Source organism: Cricetulus griseus, chromosome 6 (assembly GCF_003668045.3).
Source record: "Cricetulus griseus strain 17A/GY chromosome 6, alternate assembly CriGri-PICRH-1.0, whole genome shotgun sequence".
Taxonomy (NCBI): Eukaryota; Metazoa; Chordata; class Mammalia; order Rodentia; family Cricetidae; genus Cricetulus; species Cricetulus griseus.
Genome location: NC_048599.1, coordinates 43,347,524 through 43,373,802, shown reverse-complemented (window position 1 = coordinate 43,373,802; position 26,279 = coordinate 43,347,524). Strand labels below are relative to the sequence as shown.

At 39.3% G+C, this 26,279-nt stretch overlaps 2 protein-coding genes across 8 annotated transcripts in view; both read left to right on the top strand.

The window, feature by feature from the left end:
• Positions 1–26,279, top strand: part of Plcb1 (phospholipase C beta 1) — a 678,981-nt gene that overhangs the window by 483,029 nt on the left and 169,673 nt on the right. For all 7 annotated transcript variants that reach the window (XM_035446906.1, XM_027421690.2, XM_035446909.1 and 4 more), the window contains one exon: positions 20,619–20,765. In XM_035446906.1, the coding sequence (XP_035302797.1) occupies positions 20,619–20,765 (147 nt within the window). The remainder of the gene's footprint in view (positions 1–20,618; positions 20,766–26,279) is intronic.
• LOC100771536 (60S ribosomal protein L39-like) lies at positions 11,938–12,325 on the top strand. The gene has a single exon (XM_035446910.1). The coding sequence runs from the start codon at positions 11,997–11,999 to the stop codon at positions 12,150–12,152; it is 156 nt and encodes a 51-aa protein (XP_035302801.1). The 5' UTR covers positions 11,938–11,996; the 3' UTR covers positions 12,153–12,325.

Here is a 26,279-nt window from a genome sequence, read left to right as displayed (position 1 = left end):
GTTACAAAACAAACAAACAAAAAAGTTGACTTTGTTTCTGCTCTTACCCCTTTGTGAAGAACAGTGTGTTTGTTTGTTGAGTAATTGAACTGATACAGCATAACACAGTATTAGTGTATGCTTTAAGCTCTACTCTTCTTTACCATGGAGTCATGCTCTTAAATTACTTATAGGATATATATATATATATATATATATATATATATATATATATATGCGCTTCCCTGTTTTGTTGCACATAAATCATAAAGAAATGAAGCTATGTAACACCCATTAGTATCTGATCAGAACCTAAGGAGTTAATGGTTTGAGAGTTGAAATAAACTCACAATTAAAATGGCACAATGTGGTTTTAAGCAAAGCTTTACAAGTTTGGGTACAGCAGGCATTGTCCTTGAAGTAGAAACAAGGTAGCATTGCTTGTATCAGAAGGAATAACTCTATTGTGTTTCCAATGTTGTTAAATCCTGACACAATATCCCAACTATGTTGGAACATTATTAATACTAGGAAGCAGGTGGAGTGTGACAGGGTTCTGGGCTCTCTAGTCCTGCAAGCTGTAATATTATGAGGCAGTGCTCCTTCACTGGAAAACAACAGAAATGTAAATAGGACTGAAACAAAGAAAGGGATGTACTTAGCCCCCACACCCCAGACAAGCAAAGAGTCTGGGTTTCAGTGGCTTTGAGCATGCGAATATAAGAGCTCAAATGATGGGACTGAGAATTGTCCTTGCTCGATGACTGAATGGTTTCACTTACATACAGAATCTAAAAGGTAACTTGATGGAAGCAGAGAGTGCTATGTGGGGCTGGGGAATTGGGAAATGGAGGGATGCTGGCTGGAGGGTGCCAAAATACAAATTAGGAAAAATAAGCTTTACTAATGTAGTGATGGCTATGAAAAATGATAATGTACTGTTTATTTTAAAATAGCTAAAAGGAGATATTTTCAAATTGTGAATCATAAAACTAAGTACCTGAGGCATTGGGTCTGTTGATTTGTTTGAGTTCATAACACTGTAATTCAGCCATATATCAAAATGTCACATTGCTGAGGGGTCCTGGGCAGTGAATGGGTGCTGGGCAGTGAATGGGGAGAGGGGGTTGAATTCTTCAACTGTATAACTACTGATAAGTCGCCCATAATCTAGTAAGTAATCCCCACCATATTCATGCAATCAAAATTAACCTTAGTGAGCCACAAAAACAAAAAAGACATCAAAGTAAAAGGAAGCCTTGCTTAGGGAAAGAAGAGAAGAACTGAAGCTAATTGTATGAAAATAATAACAAAAACATCATATTGTAGTCACAAATATATAATATGTAGTTTTTTTGCATTTGTTGCCAATAATAAACGGTTATCTTTCTCTGTCTCACATCATTTTCTCTGTATTTATTGTAGATCTCTAGCAGATTCTCTGAAGTGCCATGATAGCTCCAGCCTTACCAACCAAGTTATCCCACTGTAAAGAAATTACTTTCACTCATAGCTTTATCAAAAGTCTCAGAATCCTGGGCCAGTCTAGGTCACCCAAGACCACTTTTGAGTTAAAAATCACTGTGTCCTGGAGGATCAAATTAAATAACTAGACACATTCAGGTTACATGATTCTGCCTAGAGTCAAGGCAGGATCATCTATCTATACCACACATCGTATGACCTGATAATGGACAAGGCCCTCCAAGTTCAATCAAGTTAAGCACATTAGACAAAGGAAGGATGGTTGCAAGGCAAGTAAAAACTAATAGAATCTGCGTTATGGCTTGAATCTTAATGTCTTCATCAGTCTCTTGCTTTGAATGGTTGTCCACCAGATAGTGGCATCATTTTAGGAAGCTGAGGAGCCTTTGAAGGATAGGGCTGAGTGGTGAATGTGGGTCACTGGAGGTCACTTTTAAAAGTCCTTCCTGCTCCTGCTTCCTGCCATACTCTGCTTCTTGGTCTCCCACAATGTGAGTAGCCTCAGCCATGGCATTTGTCACCAGTGAAATGATCCCTTCCACCATGCTTTCCTCACTTTGATGAATTGAAGCTGAGCCAAAATAAATCTTTCTTCCTTTAAGTTATCTTTGACAGGTAATTTGGTCACCGAAAAGTAATTAATACACACCACTCATACATAACCACTAGAAAGGTCAAACTCAGCCGTCACACTTCAAACCACTTTAACCCCTTTGCCCAGCACCACTCCTTCCCTAACTTCTCATCTTTGAAATGATGCTGTGAAAAGAAAATTACTCAGAGAGCTAAGTGTGTCTCATTCGACAAGGCACTGTGTGTCTCCCACTAAACAGAGTTGACTGAACTGTTAACAAGTAATTAGCGATATTTACTTAATCATTTATGTCTTGAAAGTAGTGATTAAAGCTGAACATGGCTGTTAGACATCTTGCCTTATAGGCATATTGCATTTAGCAAGTAACAAATAACAATCACTTAGTCATAAAACCTGGAGAAAATAACATGTTAGATCTTTGGGCAAATATGTTTTGGATTAATATTTCTTTTTATGTTTGTTTAGAATCATGATTAAGTTATAAACATAAATAAGGTTTGTTTTTGACTTGTTGTTAACTGGGATTTTCACTTGACTCTTAAGTATCACTAAGATTAAAACTAACTTTAAATACAATTTTAAAAATTATATTTCTGTCACTATTTCTCCTTTTCTAGTTAGAAAATATACAAATTAAGGCTGTACAGGGATATATCCATTGGTAGAATGATAGCCCAGCATGCATACAGTCATGGGTTCCATCCCATGACTTTCCATCACATGAACCAGGGACAGTGGCACACTCTTATAATCCCAGAATTTGGGAAGGAGAGTCAGGAGTCCAAGGTCATGTTTGCATACATAGAAAGTCTAAGCCCAGCTGGGCTACATGAACACTATCTCAAAAAAGTTTAAACATTATTATCGTTATCATTATAGTCTTGTGCCTGCTTGAGAAATCAAATGTCAGAGTGAAGAAAAATGTCTGGCATTATGGCTAACTTAAGCAGGTAAACCCAGACAAGCAGCTCTTCTTGCTCTGTCTTTGGTTGTTCTCTGTGAAATGAGATGGCACATGCAGTTTAGTGACATGGGTGTTCCTCTCATTTCCCTTGACACATACTCTCTAAACGTAGCCAACGGCATCTTCTGTAACCCTCCAGGAATAGCCATCCCGAGAATGCCTGGGAACTGTAGCCTGATTTTGAAGTGCACTCTCTACCTTCCCTAGAGTCTTCCCTTGTTACCATTCAAGAAGTTTTCACCAGAGACTCTTGTCAGCAGGGTACTTAGCCATTTAGCACTTACTCAGATCACAGAAGTAGCAGGTGAGAAAGAAGCTGTGCTGTGACTGGGGCTCCTTCTACTGTCCTGCTTGTGCTCAGCTGCTCTGGAGTCTCACATGGGTCCCTCCCACAGTAATTCTGAGAGATGCAGTGCAGACATTGTAGGTTAACATGTGGCATCTACAGCCATGCTTCTCAAATTTGCCCTTGTCAGGGCACTATTTTGTCTGGGTTTCTTCTAACAAAGTGTTACAAGAAAGCCAGTGTGTACAGGAAATAAAACTGCCAAAAGGACTGTTCAGATTAATAAGAAAAGAAGCCAGTGTATACTTGGGGGAGGAGGGTGACAGCCCTCCCTTCCCCTGTGTCTTCTGCAGGCAGGTCCCTGGTTCTGCAGGCTCTGTGGCTCAAACCCCAGGAGATGCAAGATGTTTAGTTTTAAAACTGCTCATCTGGAAGAAATATTGACCAGTTTAAAGATCTGCCTCACAGTTAAGGTGTGTTGCATAGATTACTCATATAGCAACTGAGAAAATAAAAGAACTGAAATGGAAGGACGGACTCAACTTCTCAAAAGACAGAGACAGATGAAAACTCTATGACTCGGCTAATTCTTTCATGCCTTAATTTACTGACCGAGGAAGCTGCCGAAAACCACTCTTGCATTTTATTGATTAGGATCCTATTTAAATTCCACCTATTGACTGTCTAGCCCCTGCGGAAGGTGAAGGAAGAATGGCATTGTCATTCCTGAGTGCATTTCAAACTCCTCTTTACTCTGTTTCTTATGTTCTCTGAACCTCTCTGAAGCATTAGAAATGGCCTTAGAATGGGTAAAAACAAAAGCAAACAGACTAAACCCCACCTTTTCCCATTATGTGTCTGCTGTTGCTTGGTAGCCTGGTATCTCCTGGCACCTTCCTTCTCTAAGCCTTTCCTTCATTCTCAGAAGGCAGGAACTACAGGAAGCAAAGGCCTGGCCCAGGAAGCCTGTTTTTTTCCTCCTCTGGCCTTTCCTTCGGTGACCTCAGTGTCTGCTTAGCAGCTCTACTCTAGCCAGAAACTTAGAGCCATGTCTTGTCACAACTAAAATCCCTTTTGTTCAGAAAATAGCCTCTCAGGAAATGTAAAAATAGTAAAAGGGAAAGAGGAATGCCAGTCCCGAGGGAAGGGAAGGAAAAGGAAGGGAGCCTAGCAGGCTAAGACACCCACAGTATGTTGTGTCTTCTTAAGGCCTCTTCCCTTATCACAGGAGATCTTCCCAAGATGACGTGGCATTGTGTGCATGATGTATTGCGACTAAGCAAATACCTCTTATCCCCTTCCATGTAACCTGCCATTAGAGCATGATAACCACAGCTACTGCTGTTGTACCTTTCCCCTCTCAGCTGTAGAGAGATGGGACTCATTCAGTAAGAGAAACTGCTAGGCGGGTTGATCTGTGCTAAGCCACAGGCATTTGATCCCAACACTGCAATCCCCAGAGTCACATTCACACCAAATAAGAGGAAGACACATTGAATGTAGGGAGCAAACAAGTCATGACTGCAAGGAAACCAGGCTGGACGGTCCGTGTTAACACACAATTGAGGAGCTGGGAAATGCCTCCCCAGGGAAGCTGGAAATACTGAGGAATTCGCTGATGGATTTTGGCAATTCTGGGAGCACTGTCTTAACTCTGAAGCCTTGCAGTCTCTAGAATTCTAGTTATAAAGCAATTATCTCCAGGATCAGAGGTAGTATTACTTAAAACAAACCTTAATTTTGTACAATAGACAAAAGCAACCATGTTACCTATTAGAGCAGCTAATACCTAGAATATGAGCCAAAGATGTTGCCTGTTGCTATATGTCATTGTTCCACATTTCTTTAGGAACTAACTCTGAAAGAAAAATTAGGGTCCAAAAAATGTTTGATATGTAATTCTTGGAACCTCCAGCCTGTGAAAGATGAGGTCCTCCATGGTCCAGGATATCCGTACAGCTGTTTCCTTTGCCAGATAACCTGATGCAGGGTCACAGACTTTAACATTTTAAAACCCACATTGTGCATTTGACTTAAGAAATGTTGGAATTGGTTACAGTGGCAAAAACTTATAATCCTGGGATGATCTGAAAGCTTTGTAACAGGAAAGTGACATTTCCTGCTCTCCTTCAAGAACTCTTTGGACACAGGGTTCCCAAGAGGGACAGACAGAGTCTCATGACACTTAAAGCACTGCAAAGGTTCTACGTGCTCATCTGAAAGCTTGGTAGAACACACAGCAGGGCCTGTCTGCCTTTGTTCTGTGGAGTAGGCAGGATTAAAGAAAGTGAAGCCTAGTGCTTGTAAAGTCCATTTTGACCCAGAAATCTCCATCTAGGATCTAGAAGACTTTGCCTTTTTGAGTTATGGTCAGGATCATAAAACAGTGCCACAAAAAGTGCACTCACGGAACACAGTAGAGTGTGCTCCCTGCCTTCTGAGGACCTCTGTTCAGAGGATAGATCTTCACTGGGACAATCATAGGCTCCACATGCAAGACTGAGGCTACATTAAAAAAAACAAAAACAAAAACAATGGGACTAAGGATGATGCTACAGGTCAGGATGCATGCCTAGCATGTGGGGGTGGGGACAGTAGTAGAGAGGAGAAACAGAGAACAAGAAAGTTTCCTTCTTTGTTTTATTATTTTTAGAGGGTGTTTGTTTGTTGTCAGATATCAAAGATTTATAGCAATCCTCCTGCCTCAGCCTCCTGGCTACTGAGATTACAAGTGTGAGCCACACAAGTAGCTTTTAAACAAAAGGTCTAGCCTAGACCGTGTCTTACTTCTCCATGTCAATTTAGAGGATCAATTAAATCTTCTTTAAGCCAAAGTGTATCTGTCAAGTTAAATAACAAAAGTGTCTTTGACTTGCCAAACAGAATGGTGAGGAGTAAATAAATTCACAAATGTGAGAATATTTTGAAAAGGGGAAAGTGCTAAATCCAAGTGAGGTGTCATTATTAAGAATTTTCACACCAACCACCTCAACAAGTAACACTAATACTGTAGTGGGAAAACTGCAGAAGCTGTAGAGCCCTGTAGCAGCAGGGCCAGTGGCTGAGCAAACAAGCATTTTCTGAGCATCATCACACCATGTCTTATCTTTGTGTATTTGTCCACAGTTGTGGTGAGAGGGAAGGTTTTGCAGTCCATGAGGAATAGAATGGATGATCCTTTTTAATTTAAGATAAAGTAGGAATGGGGGAGAACGTGTATAGAACATACTAAATACAAGACTGGAAAAATCTGGATAAAAAGAAAGCCAGAGAAGCTCATGTATTATACAGTATCCAAGGTAGTTAGCATATGCTATAGGAAAATTCATGCCCAAGCAGAAAACAAGAGGAACATTTAATGATTATTTCTGAAAGCAGGCAAATAGATTTGGGTGAGCCATGAGATGTCAATGCCATCTGCACTTTCCCTGAGAGGAGCTAGCAGAACTCTCAAGGGCCAGAGCACCAGGAATAAACATAAGCCAAGAAATCGCATAGCACTGCTGGGCTTAGAAGTGATTTAAGGAGGTGTTAAGCCCTTGGGCAGGAAGTGTTCCAACGACCTTTGCTATCATTACACAGAGAGTGAGGATTGAATGATGATGAATGGTTTTTCATCCACCTAATCCCAGTGACATCCAAACATACGAGTGCCAGATCCTGCCTAATTGGCATTTGGCACAGCAGAATGCGGTTGGTGCCCATGCTAACTGGCAGACACATTGTCCAGTTTGCCCATCTCAACTGTGCAATGATACATGTGGACCATCTGTCTTCCAAGGCAAAATGTCCTGGTGCCGAGCAGCCTTGAAGATATTTGCATGCATTTGGCTTTTCTTACCCTTTTCAAGCTAATCTGAATGGTTCCTGCAAATCCCACAAACAATGTCACCGACTGCTTAGCATTTCGATTGTCCTATGTTGGCATAACACATTTTTTATTGTATTTTATTTTTCTTCACCTAAATGTAAGATTCACGGGTTGGAGAAAGAAAATGCTGGAGGACACCTCTAAATTGCATGCAGAGATTAGAACACAATTTAAATCTGGAAAAGAATTTTGGTCCTTGATAGACAAATTCAAATCAAGGAGCCTAATCCTCACACCTCTGCCAGATGGGTCATTTATCTGCCAAAGCCCGGGCTTCTTCTAACAAAAAGATTAAAGTAACACATTTTAGAGAGATAAGTAAATCATTGGAAAGACTCTTTTCCTGGTCACATTCAGGGCTATTTTTAGGACTGATGCAGTGTAGCCAGTTTGAAGCCAACTGTCTATGCGGCAAAATGTCCCCTTCTCCACGCTCCATGGCCCTTACTTGGGACAGTGTTAGGAGAGATGGGTGGATGGATATGATTAGTCCCATCAGCTCCATCTGTCTTTTCATCACCCCAGCATGAGCTACCAGTTCAGCTTCCACGCTCGCCAGACAAGTTGTTTCCGGCTCCGCCTCAGTTTACTGAGCTGAAAATGAGTCACTCTCTCAAAGAATGCCTGTGCCTGGCATGTGGTCTATTCTCAGAGTAGTAGGTAGCTCATTACCACTATTATTATGGTTTACTTTCTGTTACTAGACTGTGAGCACTGCCATCCACAGTGTTACAGCCTGTCTACCTAAGGCACAAATCCTCTGTGTTCTATGTTGTCTTGAGCAACCCTTGCCTTCACATTTCATATCCATAAAACAGGCATATAAGTTTTAGCCCTCACACAGTGGCAGGGAGGATGGGCTGAGTTCATGCTGTGTATGGTAAGGAACATGAATGATTTGTTAGGCAGACAGATCATTTGTGAAGGAAATAGATCCAACTGATGAACCTATTCAAAGGCTATTTTTCCTCATTCACGACCCTGCCTGTGCCTACATATTAGATTTTCTTTTAAGTCACAATCCATTATCTAAAAAGAAAATCTGTGCATATAATAAACATGGCCAGCCATATTTTCTTTGCTGGAAACTCCTCGTTCACGAGCAATTCCACATCAGTTATTAATGCCATGAAGTGGGGAGTTCCTGGATAAGCATCTGTATTAGTTACTTCTCCCATTGCGGAAGTGAATTAGAAGGAAGGTTTGTTTTTTAGCTTACAGCTTCAGGATACTCTCCAACTCTCCATCATGGTGAGAAAGGCATGGCAATGAGGACAGCTTTGGTGATTCCGGCTGGGGTGGCAGGAGCATGAGGCAGTTGCCCACAGTGCACCCAAAGTCACAAATGAAAAAGATGAATGCTGGGCTTGGCTGCCTTTCTCCTCTTCCCTTTGTTCACTACAGAATTTTATACCATGGAATGATGCCACCCATGTTCAGACTTCCTTAGTTAAACTTCCATGTAAATACTCTCACACAGCCAGATCTGAGTTTCCTAAGTGATTTTTAAAACCAGTAAAGTTGAAAATGATGGTTAATCATCACAACTTCTTCCCTTTTCAACTTGACACCCAGTCACATCCCCTTTAAATCCTAATACTCCACTCCACGTCCTCCAGGACTCATGTCCATCTGATAAAGCAAAATGAATTCAGCTCAATTTCAAAAGTTCCCATGGTCTTTAACAGTTTCAACACTGTTTAAAAGTCCAAAGTCAGCCAGGTATGCTGGTTCATACCTTTAATTCCGGCATTTGGGAGGCAGAAGCAAGTGGATCTCTGAGTTGAGGCTAGCCTGGTCCACATAGTGAGTTCCAGGACAGCTACAGAGAGAGACCTTGTCTCAAAAAAGCACAAACACACAAACACACACACACACACAGAGAGAGAGAGAGAGAGAGAGAGAGAGAGAGAGAGAGAGAGAGAGAATACAAAGCCTCTCCTAAGACTCAAGAAACCTCTTAATTATAAACTCTTATAAAAATGTTTACTTACATACTTTCAATATGCAATGGTACAGATAAAAATTCTCATCCTAAAGGAAAGAAGAGACCAAAGGATGACTGAAACCCAGTAGAGAAATCACCAAATCCTGCAAATCCTTCAGCTTCATATTCTATATCTGGGATTTTGGTGGCATTATATGGGCTCCAACAGCCTTACCTGAATGTGCCTCTCCAGTTCTACTGCCTACAGCTCACCTATTATCACTTGGATTGTATCTACTGTGCATCTGCAATTTTCCTTAGGCAGACATCAACAGTTCTATCGTCCCAACATCCTGGGATCTCTATTGCCCCATAGGTCTCACCTTCACAGGTTCATATAATGGCATCCCAGGGCCTTCTTTCAGGAAATCCAATCCTGCCGCATTATTGCTTGACCTCACTGGCATTCAGGAATCGTGGTCAAGTCTCCATGACCCCTTCCTTCTTGTATCTCTCACATGCCTGCAATGTCAGCACCATGTGGACCACTGAGCAGAGGCCCATTGCCAGTTTGAAGTACTGTGTGGCTCTGCTGCAGCTATCATGCTCTCTGTACATTTTGGCAGCCAAATATGGGGACACGGGGATGGGGGGAGGTCTATAAATGGTTGATTTTGAGTAGAGAACATGAAATGTCATGTTCCTGTTTCTATCTCTTCCCCTTCAGGTGTCTTTGGTGGGTAGTCTTGATCTCAGAGCACCATGCTTAGAGGTCAGGATGGAACTCCAGGGTTCTCTTTCAAGGTGATGACCTCTTTAAGAATTATAGTTACCTTCTCCCCACCTACCTTGTCAAACTTTTGGCTTGCTGTTAATCCTGTCCGAGCTGAATTGCTCGTTTTTCATATCTTTCTGTTCCCTCTCCCTGTCCCTCTCCCTCTGAGCTAAGAAGAGTGGCATTTATCATGCACACCTTGGATATTATATTGTCTTAAATTTTCCTTTCTGAAAAAGGTTTAGTTCATGGCCATTGAATCTGACTTTACTTAAGTTTTCAGGGCATGGGGAGCCTGTAACTATATGGACTTTTCACAAGGACAAAGTAAATGTGTCCTCTAGCCCACTCTCGGCTATAGTCCTAATTCAACTTAGAAAACTCACGAGTGCAGTCTTTACTTCACCACTCTCAGCACTCTGGTCTTCCACACTCCCACCAGTGTGTTATGCTCTGTTAACAACATTCTCCACTCTACAGTCCAAATTCTATGTTCCTCCTACAAATCACATGGTCAGATTGATCACAACAATCACTCCAGTCCTGGTACTTATTTTCTGTTTTGGTAATTTTTCTCATTTTTGTGATAAAAGGCCTGACAAGGGCAACATAAGGTAGGGTTTGTTTTAGCATGCAGTTTAATTGTCTACTTTATCATGGTGGTGGCCCTAACGGCCTGATCTGTGGTGACGGGAACATGAAGCAACTAGTCACACTGGGGACACTCAGAGCTCTGTTCTAGGTGATTCTGAGCCCCAGGTAGTTGATAATGAAAATTAAAAATTAAAATTAAAGAAGCCAGGTATGGCGAGGCATGCTTTAACCCTAGTACTTAGGCAGAAGCAGGCAGATCTTTGTGAGTTCAAGGCCAGCCGCATCTACACAGCAAGTTCCAAGACAGCCTGGGCTACATAGAGAGACTGTGTCTTAAAAACTAAAATTAATCATCAGAGCACGCCAATTAAAAAATGCACATTGAGTGTGAAAGAGATGACCAAAGGACTCTCTGAGTACTTGACTAATACACCATGGATTCTACTCAGAGATTAGCTTTTAGTCATGCAGTATATATTTTCTCCATCACAGGGTCATCTCACTCATGCAAAGTATAATGGGGGTACAGTATTGGACTCCCTGCTGTGCTCAGAAATTTCATTATAAATGAGAAACATTCACTTGCATTATGTGGTCTTACTGAAAGCCATATTCATAAGCTTCTAAGTAGAAGATTGAAGTCTATGGATTTATTTCAGATATGCTTTTTACTTCTAGCTTTAATAGGAAATTCTGCCAGAGCAAAGGTCATTAAAAAGAATATGCTTTGATGGATCCGTCGCTTACCATGAACAATGTAATGGGGTACACTAAATTCTATTACCACTTAAGGACTGGTTTCCCATAGTCTCAAGTATCCTGGATCCCTTTTCTGGTCTGTTTTGATGTCTTGCAATTTGTCCCTGAAATTTCCTTAGGATTTTTTTTCTTTTTTGAGATCATTGGATAAATTCTTCAGCACTGTTTTTAACTCAAATTGTGACCTGACATGACAGATTTAGGAGACTCATTTATAAATGTACACACGACTTCCGATTGACATCTCAATCAGATGCCGTCATAGAAGAAGATGGACATCAAGGACCAGCTTGATTCAGCTATCATTTTGTTAAAAACCTTTCACATCCAACCATACCTGTTGTGCACAGACATCCCTGTGAGATTGGCAAGAGAAGTCACGAGGTCCAAGCACTTTCCCAATTGCGAGTTTAGAGAGTATCTGCTGCTCTGACTGCATGCTGTAGAGAGAAAGAAATGCAACAAGAAAAAGCTGATAGACAAATTGTCCATATAGTGCCATCTATGGTGAGAGGTTAGTCACTGCATATGTTCCACCACAAAAAGAAAAAGAAAAACCAAAGGCAAAGTACCTGGCAAAATAGAAGGCATAAGGCATAAAAAAAAAAAAAAAAAAAAAACCTTGCTGTATGAATCAACTTCATCTATAATTATCAAAAATGTATTTTATATAATATAATAAATTTTATCTAAAATACTAGAATGTTCTCTATGCCTTTCCTCTGCCATCATGCATCATACGTCTGAATTGGCTTCTCACCATGTCTTCTCACAAGACTTTCAGAATCAGACAATTGCTGGCCAAGAAACAAAAGCAAAATTGTCCTATTCCTCAGTGGATTGGGATGAAAACCGGTAACAAAATCAGGTACAACTCCAAGAGAAGACACTGGAGGAGAACCAAGCTGGGCCTGTAAGGATTCACACAATCAATAGCAAGACTTGAGAGTTTATACTGAATCATGGTCAATGGTCAAAGCAATGTATGCTGCCAGATGGAGTTCAACATTTTTAACCTGGAGACTTGGTCATGTTTAAGCTGGGAATGGTTTGTCCAGTAATAAAAATATAGAGCCTTTCAAACTGCAAAATAAATAAGTAAAAATAAAATACTAGAATGTATTGTAGAACTTCAAGATAAACATAATGAAATGAACATATTTATCTAATTAAGCTACCTTGAGTTTACACTAAAACTGCATTAAGAGTTAATTTTATAGATGTAATCCAGAAAGCGTTTGAACTAAGAAGATAAACAGTTATCTGAGAAAGTTGGCTATATGTTTACAGCTGTAATATATCTGAGGAACTGTTCATAGATCAAACAAGTGGTATGCTGGGAACCATCTTGAGTTGTTCCATAGAAATCTTAAAAATCTCAGGAATTGAAGATGCTACTTTCTTGAAGAAGGAGGAGTAGCGAATAGAATGGGGTTTGGCGGCTATTGAAATATAGTCAGAATTCCTATCTGAGAAAGGACCAGACTTAAGTGAACATGACACAAGATATGTACAAGCAAAGTAACCACTTTGAAAATAAGATCACAAACTGCAACACAAAGAGATCCATGCATGCTTTCCCCACATTGGCTTAGAATACTAGCACTAAACTTTTATTCTTTGTGCAGGAGATTAGATGAGGAGACCTGAAGAGGAGATACAAAGTCAAATCTTTCTACAGTGATGCCTCATCTGTCTCAGAGTTCTCAAAGCCACTTATCAAAGTTCATTAAACTAATCCAGTGAATGTTTCATTCTGCCAATTAGAAAATATAAATAAACAGTAGTTACTAGATGTAGGATGAGAACTTTCTTTTGGAGGGAGAAAATAACAGCAGTAAAATAACAATACAGAAAGAATTAATTACATGTGTAGATATTTTATCCTTAGGAAAGTAACAAATATATTCATCTTTGAAATAAGAACAGATGTTGTTTTCAAAAAATGTCAGATATCAGAAATTGGCTCTTGGATATTAAGAAGAGCATAGAAGAAACAAAACACTGAAAGAATATATGGGAATATAATTGAAGAAACAGCTAAGTTAAATGTGATAATTGTATGATAATTGTTTTAAATGTGAGAAAATAATATTCTAGAAAGAAAAAAGCATCATAAAATGCATTTATTAAATTTATCCCAAATTTTCATACCAAAACAGAGAGTAAAGACAAAACTGTACAAAAACAAATCATTGAGAAATTTTAATAAATTTGGGACAAAGATGCTGAATATTTCTAGAGAGACAAAAGCAAAATAGGCCACATAACAGCTTTAAAAATGGTGAATTAGAAAGACTTCAATATTTCCAACATCCATGCTGGAAATCAAAAGACAGTCAAACAACTTTACAAAAGAAAAAGAAAAAAAATCTACCAAGAATGCTATACCCTGCTAAACTAGGAACTATATGTAGAAGTGAATGTGAACCATTTCAAACATGCAAAGTTCAGGAAATTCAATACTCCGAAGTCTTTCAAGGAACTACTGACAAATGTGCTACAACTAAAATGAAATATATATTTATGAAAGAGCAAGGCATAATATGTGAAAATAAGAGATATTAAGAATAGAATAAAATTAAAAGGAGTTGGAATTCGTCAATTTGGTCAGAGGACTCCAAGAAAGACTTCAGGTCAATGTAACTGAGAAAGCACTTGCATTTTGAACACATTACAATGAGGTTTAGATAGCTGATGGAAAGTTAAAGTTGTCCTAGATATATGTGCAAAGAAATTAACAGTTGGGCTGGAGATGGCTCAGAGATTAAGAGCACTGACTGCTCTTCCAGACGTCCTGAGTTCAACTCCCAGAAACCATATGGTGACTCACATCTATCTAGAATAAGAACTGATCCTCTCTTCTGGCCTGCAGACATATACACAGGCAGAACACTGTATATATAATAAGCAAATAAATCTTGTTTTAAAAAAGATATTAGCAAATGAATAATAATAAGACATTTATAAAACTCAAGGGAAGTTAAAAGTTATGCAAGATAACTGTTGGATCACTTCATGACTTGGATCTTAATAGAATGTATAGCCATGATATTAGCTTTGATGATAGTGACTTCATATGGGGGAGTAGGTAAAAGAAGGAATGCTACCCTCTTCTTCCATGATGGGAAGTAAAAAAAAAAAAAAAAAAAACACTTAACATGAACATTATTTTGAGAACCAGAAATAAATAGATATGGAAGCATCACTGAAAGATTGGAACATCTTTGCTTCTAATCAAGGAGAAACTGGGGAGCTTGTTTCTACTCATTGCCCTAAGACACAAGTCATTATAGAAAGTAGCTTTAGAAATGCTATGAATTTAGAAATCCACTCTTGGCTTCTAGACCATGCTGGTATTTGCCCTGTACCCTCTAGCAACTCTGTGTATGCATCAAGAGCAAATTACACAGGTGACTTCTTGATGCTCCTTGGAGATTCTATTCACTATCTACACTCAGTCCCTCTTTGTGTCTTCCTTCCAAGTACAGTATCCTGGTAGTTAAAATTGGCCAGTTTTTCTCCATCTTAGCTGGATCTGGATAGAACAGTGGCCTGGATTTTCTTCTGAAGCACTTCACAAGACCCTAAGGGAGGTACATTTTCCTACATCGGCTCCAAATTGTGTAATAGTATGTGTTCTCATAAAGACCTTAAAGTATATTATGTGACCAACATGGACAATGGAAAACAAACCAGTCTCTCTTCAGAAAAAAAAAAGTGTCAGGGAATTTATTTTTAGCCCTTGTCATCTAGAGCCTTACCCTTTAAACTTCATTTGACTTTTTTTCCAGAAAACTGCATTACCATTGCTCCCCATTGTGGCCTGGTGTTTTGTAATCCTTCTGATGTGGGACTGTTTTTGTTTTGTTTTTTATTTGGCTAGCAATAATCCCAATATATTGACCACCTTGAATTCACAGAACTTGAAAACTTGAAGAAAAGTGTGAAGGAGGTCTGTGGTGGGCTTACCCTTACTGCTGGCAAGAATGTGAAAGCTGGAAGTCTTGTCTGGTTACCAACTTGTTTAGAAAGACAATGTTTTCATTTGGTTGGTTGGTTTGGGTTTTGCTTTGTTTTTTATTGTTTTCTTACATTTATTTGCATGCATGTGTGTGTGTATGTATGTAGAGATGTGTAGAAGTTAGGACAACTCTCCTACCATGTGTATGTACCCTGGGGATCAAACTCAGCTTAGGCATGTAGCAAACCTTTACCCACTAAGTCATCTCACAGGCTCTTCTTTGCTTTTGTTTGTTTATTTGTTTGTTTTTTGCAATGAAGACTTTGTTTTTTATTTATGAATGATAGTGACAGTTACCATTCCAATAAACCATATAACCGTTAGTAAATATTATAAAGGGACAGTTTTGTTTTGCTTTGTTTTTACTGTGCTGGGTACTGAACTCATAGCCTCATGGCCTCATACATGTAAGATATTGCATGACAGTGTCTAGCTCTATCCTATGTCAATTCTCAAGGTTTTCCATCTTCTATGTTCCTCTACGGACTACGAAAATAAATGGAAGTTTTTCACAGTGAAAGACTTTTTTTTTTCCCATTTATCCTGATGCTTTTAGATCAATGAGAGCAGCATTCTTCCACAGTAAGTTACCTGGAAGCAATGAAAATTTGAGTCCTTTCTCTGCCCCCACACATACATAGACCAGTTGAAGGCACACTTCACACAGTGTGCAAACTGCGAAATATATTTTGCAATTGAACTCCTGCCCCTTTCAGTGACTCACCTTCTACAGCATGCACTGACTCATCCCAGTTTTCACAGGGCCATCTCTTGACTTTGTCATACCTCTACCCATTCATTTGGCACATCAAAAATCTTGAGTAGTTGTTCCTGTGATTAGCAGATGGAGTGCTGGAGGGGAAAGTGTCTGATCACCTACATTCTTCAGCATATTTTGTCTGACCACTCTGCAAAACTACACATTGTTCTTATTCAAATTTTGAGATTAATGTCATCCAGCAAGATGGCTCGGCAGGTAGAATCCCTCCCCCACTGCAAGCCTGTCTTGTTCAATTTGATTCCTAGAGCCTTCAATGGGAGAAGAGAACCAAATCCTGTGACACACTTATGCCCAGACCTTCATTCATACGCATGCATATTCACTAATAATAAAGAATAAAATATTAAAATAAAGTTTCACAGCTTCCTTCCCTGGGGATTTTTTGTTTAATATAAGTAACCTGCAAAAGCACTAGCTCATCTAAACGCCTAAATTGTTTTCTGCCTGTGGTCTCTGCTAAATATTACGTTAAGGGTCTGGAGTCATCGCTCAGTGTTTTGGTGCCTGTTTAGGATGTGTTCAGTCCTTGATTCAATATTCAGCACCCAAAGAGGAAAACCCAAATTAAAATATTTGATTTTTATGAAACGTAAATAGTAGAAGAGATGATCTAAAATGTGCAGATCCTTAACTAGGTTTATATTTAATTTAGCAGTTTTGTCCATGTCTTTTTAACTTTGGTCTTTGGTTTGTTGACAAAGACACTAGGCATATAGCCCAAATACTCACTTAGCATATATGAGGTCCTATATTCAGTTCTCAGCATGAAAACTTGTTTAAAAAAAAGTAAAGGGACATATTTGTCTATTTTAAATTTTAACTTTTTAATTAAAAATTTTAAAAGATAGATGATAGATAGACAGATAGAGTTAGTGGTTCATAACCTCTTTAAACTGCTTTTTGTCATCGTCCTGGCTTTCTTATTAATGAATGGATAAAATTTTGACACTCTATTTTGTAAATAACCTGTTGAGCTGAATTATATTGGCTTCATTGGAAGATGCCATTTGTAGATTTTGTAGCCTCCATTTTGTATTCAATACAAACGGCAAAAGTGATCGCAAAGTCCACAGTCTCAACACAGGTTCCCGAAGGTATTAGCAATGTATAGGTATTGATGCTGACCTTACTTACACCTGGGCTCAAAGGTGATGAGCATGTACTACACAGGTGGAGGACTGAGTTCGGTTCTGAGCCCCATACTGGGTGACTCTCAGTCACCTGTAATTCCAGCTCTAGGGGGATCTGATACCTCTATCTTCTGTGGTCACTGCTTTATATGTACATACCCATACATACACAATTAAAGAGGAAACAAGCCTTTTATAAAGGAAAACTTGTTTGCCACCTCCTCTCTATCAACATATACTTCATTTATTTATCTTGTAAAGCCAGAAGTTATTTATTACCAGAATATAACAAATACAAACGGACAGCCTCAGAGTCAAGCTCAGCCTCATAGAAATGGGATGCTAAGTCACACCATGCTCTATCAGTACACTTTGTATTCCATTAAAAGGAATGTAAACCAAGCTCCCATTCACTTGGAAACTAAAGTGAGTGCCTCCTGACTGCCATTCACTCACATCCAGAAGTTCTATTGCCATTCTTTCCTGGCATGGAGTTTAGTTTCTGGCCCCTATGGTATTGCCCCAGTGACAGACAGAGTTGTATGAAGCTGCCATTTGCATGGGATGGAAAAGTACTACTGCCCTGAGTGATCTTCCACTTTGATAACAATTTAGTTTCTAATTTGAGTGACTATACTCATGCCTAAGAATCAATTTGGCTAGGTGCAGGAGCATCGTGGGAGACCCCAAGGGTGGCAGAGCTGGGATCATGCACATTGTTATGTCAGTGCCTGCCCCTCAAGGGGTGGAAAGTAATTCTTTCTACCAGATTGTGAGCTCTTTGAAGGCAGGGTCTGGGTCTGCATTTCCTCTGCTGTTTTTCTGTGTTTAGCACATGGCAGGTGTTAAATAAATTGTTAAATCAATAGAAGGTGAAGAGAGAAGAGAGAAAGAAAAAGAGGGAGGGAATGATGGATACTAAATGGAGTAATATTTAACAAGCTAGATAACAGAAAACTGGAAGATTAGAAAAAGTTGAATATTTTAAGAAACTTTGCCTCAAGAGTTTTATACTCTAAAAATATTTTGTAAACCATCTGTAGAAATAGCTTTGGCACTAAGCTGCCTAGCTTATTTATGAGATTCATGATCCGTCCAAAGGGATGTGTACATTACAGCAAGGCATGTTTAACAGCAGGCTCCAATGACAGATGGTCTTCGTGACAGCCACGTGACCTGGATGCTCACTGTATTAAGTGATGGCTATTTGGATGTGTAGATGATGGCATCTCTTAAAGTATGGTCACACACAAATATAGCCTGCAGGATGGGCGCTGCTGTAGGTCACAAACATGCCAACTAAAGCCTTTTTATGATATTTTTCCTTTCAAATTAAGAGCCTTTCTTGGTCCTTCTCCCTTTTATCATGATGGAAACTATCAAGACCCATATTGGAGTACATTTTACCAGTTTCTGATGCAAAGATTTGTTTCTAGTCAAACATTTGTCCAGAAAGATGTTTCTGCTCTGTCGAAATGGTTTTCCAGTGCTTGTTGAGAAAGCCTGGTGGCCTGTGTCCAACCCCTGGAACTCAGGTAAAGGTGACAAAAAAAAAAAAAAACCTCCACAGAATTGTGCATTCATACCCACATGAACCGTGGGACATGCACCCGCTCACATTGTGGATACACACAGACAGTAATGATGATGATAAGTAAAAATGTAAAGAGAAAGTTTCTTTCATATGATAGCCACTCTCTTCTAGAGAGCCAATAGTCAAGCATCTATTTATTTATTTATTTATTCGTTAATTCATTCCTGAATAATATTAACATTGATTGATCTGTAATATTCCCAGAACTTTGGTATTAGTCATCTTGAAAAACATATTAGATGTGGAAAACTAGTATGGTAAAATGACATGGTTAATTCTGCCATTTATAAATGGTACACCTAAAAACCAACAGCTTTGTTCCTGCCAATGAAGCCTGCAGAAGAAATGAAATACATGTACAAAGATTTAACTGGAATAGCATTTAATGCAGTGTCATTTATCTTGCAAAATATTTTAAACAAATTTAATAACCAATAATAATAGACTGTTGCTTAGTCTTATATGTTTATGTTCTATAATATATAAAATATAAGTAGCTATATATTTCATGAGTTCAAGTTAAACACTGATCTTAGAGAATTTACTTTGTGATAAAAATATTTATAATAATTATTCTTTAATTCAGAAGAAATTACTGTATTATATATGTGTGCATATATTCATATATATGTATTTGTGTACTATTAAAATACATGCACATTGTTTTGATGATACACAGCAAAGCTCCCAAAGTATGATTTTCTGAAGAAATCCTTATATATGTTTAGAAAAGATTATTTTCTCTCTGCTTATCTCAGTGTCTAAATTTCTTCAATGAAGATTAGCACTTTTAAATTAACACAAAACTGTTCCAACAAGAAAATAAGATATGTTACCCCCAACCTTTACTGACACAACCTTCATTTCCTGTTTCTTTAGTGTTGTTTTGAAACTATGTTAAAGTTGCCGAAAAATCTGTGATGACCACTCTCTGAGGGCCTATGAGGCTGCTGAGCCGGGAAATGAAGGCTTGTCTCAGGTCTTGTAAGGCAGTTTCCAATCGCACTCTCTAAATATACATAACTTTTGTCCGCCAAGTATACCTCAGTAATGCTAAAAGGGCAGCCTCAATATTTAGCTAGGTCTACCTCAAAAAGTTATAAGAAAAATGTGTGAGTTGAGTCATAAAGAGAAAGTCGTATTTTTCTCTCTGAAATAAACTTGTAAATAAAATTCACAGCTCCTCCTGTGTGTACTCTCAGTTTGCTATGCAAAGCACAATTCATTGTTGTTATCTTTGTATTGTGTAGGAGAAAAAAAAAGATTTGAACACTCAAAGTAAAACTAGTTGTTCATGATTTTTTTTTAATTATAAAATTAAGACAATAGATATTCCTGGTAGGAAAATTTGGAAAATCTTCTCAAGGTGATTTACCCAGAGTTAGCCTTTTTTGTTGTTGTTTTATCTTGTTTTAAGACAGGGTTTCTATGTGTAGCCCTGACTGTCCTGGCACTCACTCTGTAGACCAGGCTGACCTCAAACTCAGAGATCTGTCTGCCTCTGCCTCCTGAATGCTTGGATTAAAGGCTTGCACCATCACTACATGACAACCTTTCTTTTTTAATTCATGAATTTGATGTTCACTATTATATTTAAAAGCAGGAAGTTTGTGTTTTAAATCCTCTGAAAAGTCGAGGAGGCATCAGAATAACCACATCTTTCCTTTATTTATATGGAGATAATGGTAAAGTACAGCCTAGACAAGTGTGTGTCTGTATTGAGACAAAACCATGTCCACTGTCTTCTCGGATGCTGCAGAGCAGGTTTGGCTTGTTTGGGTGGATCAGAGCTGGCTGACCCTGCCAGTATCAGGATGCTGAACACTCACACGCCTGTCAATCCATTTTCTCCAGGGCAGATGTCAGTGGATGGATTCATGCGCTACCTGAGTGGAGAAGAAAATGGAGTCGTTTCACCTGAGAAACTGGATTTGAACGAAGACATGTCTCAGCCCCTGTCTCACTATTTCATCAATTCCTCACACAACACCTACCTCACAGGTACGATGGGGTTTCTGACTGTTCAGCGGCCAGCCCTGCCAGATTTTACGCTCCAGTGTCTGTTATTGTCCTGGGCAATGCCTCTGGGGACTTGGGTTGCCTTGCTGACCTCCCCAGCTGGAAGCCATCCTGTGTGTATTTGTGAAGTTGTTTCATTCTCCTCTCCACAGTTTGTGCTGTTTTTGAGTCTAATAGACTGTACCAGACCCTGGTGTTTTCTGACCGATGGGATTTTGTGTAATAGGATTGGGAGTATAGTTAACTTACAGGCATTCCCAGAGAGAATGTGGCTCAGAGTGCTTGGTTAGTGTTCAGGAAGCCTTGCTCCACACCCAGCACCACACACACACACACACACACACACACACACACACACACACACACACACACACCCTTGACAGCCCCACCTGCTTCTCTATGCTGTATTCATCCTAAAGGGCATTGAGACCCTCAGTGACTGCTATGAGTCAAATTGCTTTTCTTCAAGGTGAAACCTGTCTTTAGACAAACAGTTATTGTCTAAATGGCAATTTAACAGTAAATATAAAGTAAGAGGAAACAAAACTGTTGTCCTACATTGATCCTAAACTAAGCATTGGCAAGGTTTTTGGTAAATCATCAAAAAGAAAAAAGTTTTTTTTACCTCTAATCACCAGCTTTAAAATACCCTTGGAGAAAATCAGCTACTGGTTTTAAAAAGAAAAGAAAGGCTTTGTAAAAACCACATCACTTTCCCTGCTTTGTAATACTAGTGTTGGTAAAACATCTGAAGTCTGGGGAGTTACCTGGTGTCTATGAGAGGTAGACGGGCCTCATATCTTCCAGGTTGTGTAGCCAGGTTAGTGGGCCTGATCTGTGCTTGTTCAGTTGGTACTACAGGTTGGACTCACAATGATACACATAAAAACCAGATCCAAGCACTGGGTACCTAAGAAAATAAGGCTTCTAAGAAACTTCCAGGCTGCAGATAGGTGTGTCGGTCAGAGGCCATTTCTCTGGGCTTCCTTAGACTTACTTAGTATATCCCCAGTACTTCCCTAGGTCTATCCTATGCTCCAATCTCAAGTACATATTTGTTGTTCCTACACTATGTGAGAAACAGTCTTGGGCAAAGGTAGCAATGTAACCTTGAGACAGCCAGAATGGGCCATGTCAGGGTAGTCTACACAGCCCAGAACCATCTAGTCAGTGTTGAGTTCTACAGTCAGTTGCACTGAGGTTTAAATGCTTGACAGAATTACATGTCTGCACACTGGTGATTTGTGGCCCATTTTGTTTCTGCTGGTGTTGTCCATTAAGAAAAATCCATGCCACAAAACTAATTGTTTGTTTGGCTCATCCTGAGCCTTATGCTAGTCACTCATTGCCACACAGCAAATCAATCCAATGCAGTGGCAGAAAATACACGTTGCTCATACTGTGTCAGGAATTTGAACAGTGAAAGAAGTCATAGCACATCTGTGTGTCCTGGGGTGTCTTAGATCTCTTCTGGGAATAGAATGGAGATATGAGAAATGGCATAGCTTCCATGATGGGACCTTCTGTTACCATCTCCTACATGTCTGCCAATTCAACTGTAAGGTCTAAGTTAGAGCTATGAACCTGTCCCTAATAGACACTTCACTGTATATCTTGGGCTTCCCTCTATCATGGCCACCCCGGGAAGGTGGCCATCTTTCTTGGACTCTTGATGTCAAAACAAATGCCCCAGAAATCAAGGGGGAGTTTAGCTATTTTTTTTTTGCAACTTAGCCTCTAAACCTTCGTGACATTCATTTTTTCCATACTTATTGGAAAAGTAACAAGTATACCCAGGTCCAAAGAGAGGGGACCTAGTCAGGCCCTCAATGGGAGAACCTGAAGGAATTCTCAGTCCTGTTTTAAAACCACTGTGTGTCTCATAAGTTTAAGAAAAGAGTCTCTAAGGCAGCCAGAGACAGGCAGATCTTTATGATTCCAAGATCAGCCTGGTCTATATAGAAAGTTCCAGGACAACCAGGGCTACATAATAAAACTCTGTCTCAAAAAAACAGAAAGAAAGAAAACAGTATCTGCTTTTTAACTTTATTTGGTACCACTGGTCTATTTAGAAGCTTGTTGGAGGTTTTGGGCCCTTCTCAAACTGTAAATATATGAAATAAAAATATCCAGCATGAGAAAAAGATAAAATTCACTGACATTTTAATGAGTACTAAAATAATTTATACTAAAATAATGTATATATTTTATGAACAAATTTTAAATGCTTGTAAGCACTGTGGAATAAATTAAAATATATCTGTGCTTTCTACTAGTGACAAAGCCACATATCCTTCCAATGCAGCTGTGACCTGGGACCTCCATGCACAACTGGAAAGACTGTCACAATTTGTATAGATGCTTAAAAATCAAGAAAACAAAAACACAGGTTTAAGGAAGTGTGTCAAATGTCAAGTTAAAATCCAGATTTTGCTTTCCTGGGTGTGGTGGCTCTTGCACTTGGGAGGCAGAGGAAGGCAGAACTTTGTGAGTTCCAGGCCAGCCTGTTCTATAGACTGAGTTCTAGGTTAGCCAGAGCTAGTGAGACCCAATCTCAAAACAGAGGAGGAGGAGGAGAAGGAGGAGGAGGAGGAGGAGGAGAAAATAAAAGAAAACTATGAATTTTTTTTTTAAAAAAGAACTTAGTCCAAGAAATTGTACCTTGAAAAGACACTGCTTACAGTGGAATCTTGTTTGTTTTTAGCACATACTAAGGACAGGATTTAAAAAGAAATATGTGTCTAAATTTTGTACATATGGGATTACCTTTCCAGCCTGGAAGCTGCAATACCTGGTACCATGATGGTAATCCTTTGGTGTACAAAAACTCCCAGCATTTGTATTTATATTCATTACTCCCCATGGGTCTGCAATAACACAGCAATTAGGCATCAAATATGCATTCCTTCTTTTCACTACACAGGAATATATCACTTTTTGATCTGTCTGATATTATATGGATGTGTGACTGTCCTTTAAAATTCTGTTCTTTCTTCCTCTAATGCTCGGTTGCCTCTGTTTACCCTTTTATGGAGCCTGGTGACAGAACCTGTTGATCTTTGGAAATGCCTTCCCTTTCTTTCCTACAGACTCACCTGTGTCCAGACAGAGGCAAACTCCCACCCCCTTATCGTTCTGTTTTGCCCCCATCCATGTCACCTACAATGAGTCCAGGTCCCTTTTGGTGGGGAACAAAGTACTTGAATAACAGTGTGGACCCTGTGCTAAGAGGCATCATTTCCAAACTATTTCAGTGACAAGTTCTAGATAAATCTAGAAAGGAAACTCTTTCTTTTTTCTTTTTAGGGCATGGTTCACAAAGGTATTTCCATCTTCCAACTTAAATTTTTAATTCTACAGATGTGTCCATTACTAATTTTAGCATGTAACAAATTACATATAATTACTAAAAATAATATGCAGTTGCTAATGATATATTGTGTTACATTGTAATATCACAATAACAGTTATGGGAAAGTTATTCAGTATTGAAACATAATAGTATTGTGTTTTGAAACACAAACAGAATTGAACACAAAGAATATAGTTCAAAATTCCCTTGATGGTTTCTTTTTATAAATTGCACTTCAGCAATGTTTTTTTATACAAATTAATTGCTTGGCAATCACTAACATCCTCCTCCCTGAGCACAACTCTGCTGCCTGGTCACAGAGGAGTGGGGCTCCATTATGCCAGGCTGAGCACAGGTTTCAAAAAAAAAAAAATCTGAAAACAGTACTCTTTTTTTTGTGTGTGTAGCTACACCATTCTTGGGTATGTACCTGAAGAAATCCAATTCAGCATACAAGAGAAGTCTCTGGACATCCATGTGTGTTGAGTCACTTTCCAATAGACAGGATGTGGACCCAGCCTCACTAAAGCAAACAGTATATAAACACAATGGAGTACCATTTGACTGTGAAGAACAGTGTTTGACATTTTTCAGGAAAATGGATTCAACTAGATATCACGCTTTAAAATTTCATACCTGGGGTTGAAGAGATGGCTCAGAGGTTAGGAGCACTGACTGCTCTTCCAGAGGTCCTGAGTTCAATTCCCAACAACCACATGGTCACTCACAAACCTCTGTAATGATATCTGGTGCCCTCTTCTGGCCTGTAGGCATACATGCAGACAGAACATTGTGTGCATAATAAATAAATAAATCTTTTTTTAAAAAAAAATGCATCCCTAGAAAGGATATGTGATAGGTAGGGTGTTACTTGGGGGTGGGGGTGGTAGGGGAGGACAGGAGGGAGAAGGGAACTGGGATTGTCATGTAAAACAATCTTGTTTCTAATTCAAATTTTAAAAAAATCTGAGAAAAAAATGCATCCCTGAAGACAGATGAGGCACTATTCTGGGGATTGAATGGGGATCAGTAAGATGAAGGAGAAAGAGGACAATAGAGGGTAAATGGGACAAATAAGATCAAAGAACATGATAAATGTGCTTGAAAAATTCATAGGGAAGACCTTGATTCTGTGCAGTGATTGTATACTCATAAAAACAAGATAGGATATTTGCATGTTAATGGCTAACAATTCTCAAAATGTACAATGTTTAGCTGCTAAGAAATAAAAGGACTCCCCTTTTTCCCTGCTCTAGTAGGCATGCAGCCCAGAGCATCTCAAGATAGGCAAGTGTGCCTTATTTTTGCATGCCCAGTAACAGTGCTTCCCACAAAGAGCAAGTTTGGGAATACACACACACACACACACACACACACACACACAGAGAGAGAGAGAGAGAGAGAGAGAGAGAGAGAGAGAGAGAGAGAGAGAGAGAGAGAGAGAGAGAGAGCTGGTACATCTATCAACAATAAGGCTTAGGGCTGAAACTGATTTTCTTAGAACAAGGAATGACTTTGTATCTTTCATAGTGTCTCAGTTAGGCCCTTTAATATCACTGGAATCTATAATCAAAAGAGTTTTGTGTTTCCAGTGGGACAACACTGAATTCAGTGCATTCTTGGTAACCTGGATTGCTCTCATAATAAATGCAGCTGTGAGGTCACATGCCCTGAAAGAGTGTCACAGAATTGAAAGTTGGCAAAAATAGTGCCCATCTCCATTTATTGAAGGTGACAGTATCTGCAGAAGGAGGACACCGAGTTGACAGGTGCATCCCTTTCTGAAAGCATATCGCTTTGAAGGGAAACATCAAAACAAAGGTAGACAACTAGTCAATAGGCTTTGGAGCAGGAGAAATTCCTCCAAAGGTTGTAGTAGTAATGAAGCTGTTAATTTCCAGTTTCTGTTCCTCCCTGGATGCCTTAGTAATCAGACTCAACTCTCCAGTGATTGCAACCAGCACTGCCACAAATGGTGAAGACAAGGAAGGCCCTGCAGACTGACCTGAGGCCCCCTTATAAATCTGTCTAGGATGGAACTGAAGCTTGGTGTTCCTTCACAAAGTTAGAGTAAATTGCAGAGAGTGTTCTTCGCCAGGCAGAGATGATATCAAGGAATAGTTTTAGAAATACCAAGGGGTGAA

Bases quoted from the DNA above. Each gene is read 5' to 3' on its own strand.
- LOC100771536 (XM_035446910.1), top strand. From the start codon at position 11,997: ATGTCTTCTCACAAGACTTTCAGAATCAGACAATTGCTGGCCAAGAAA.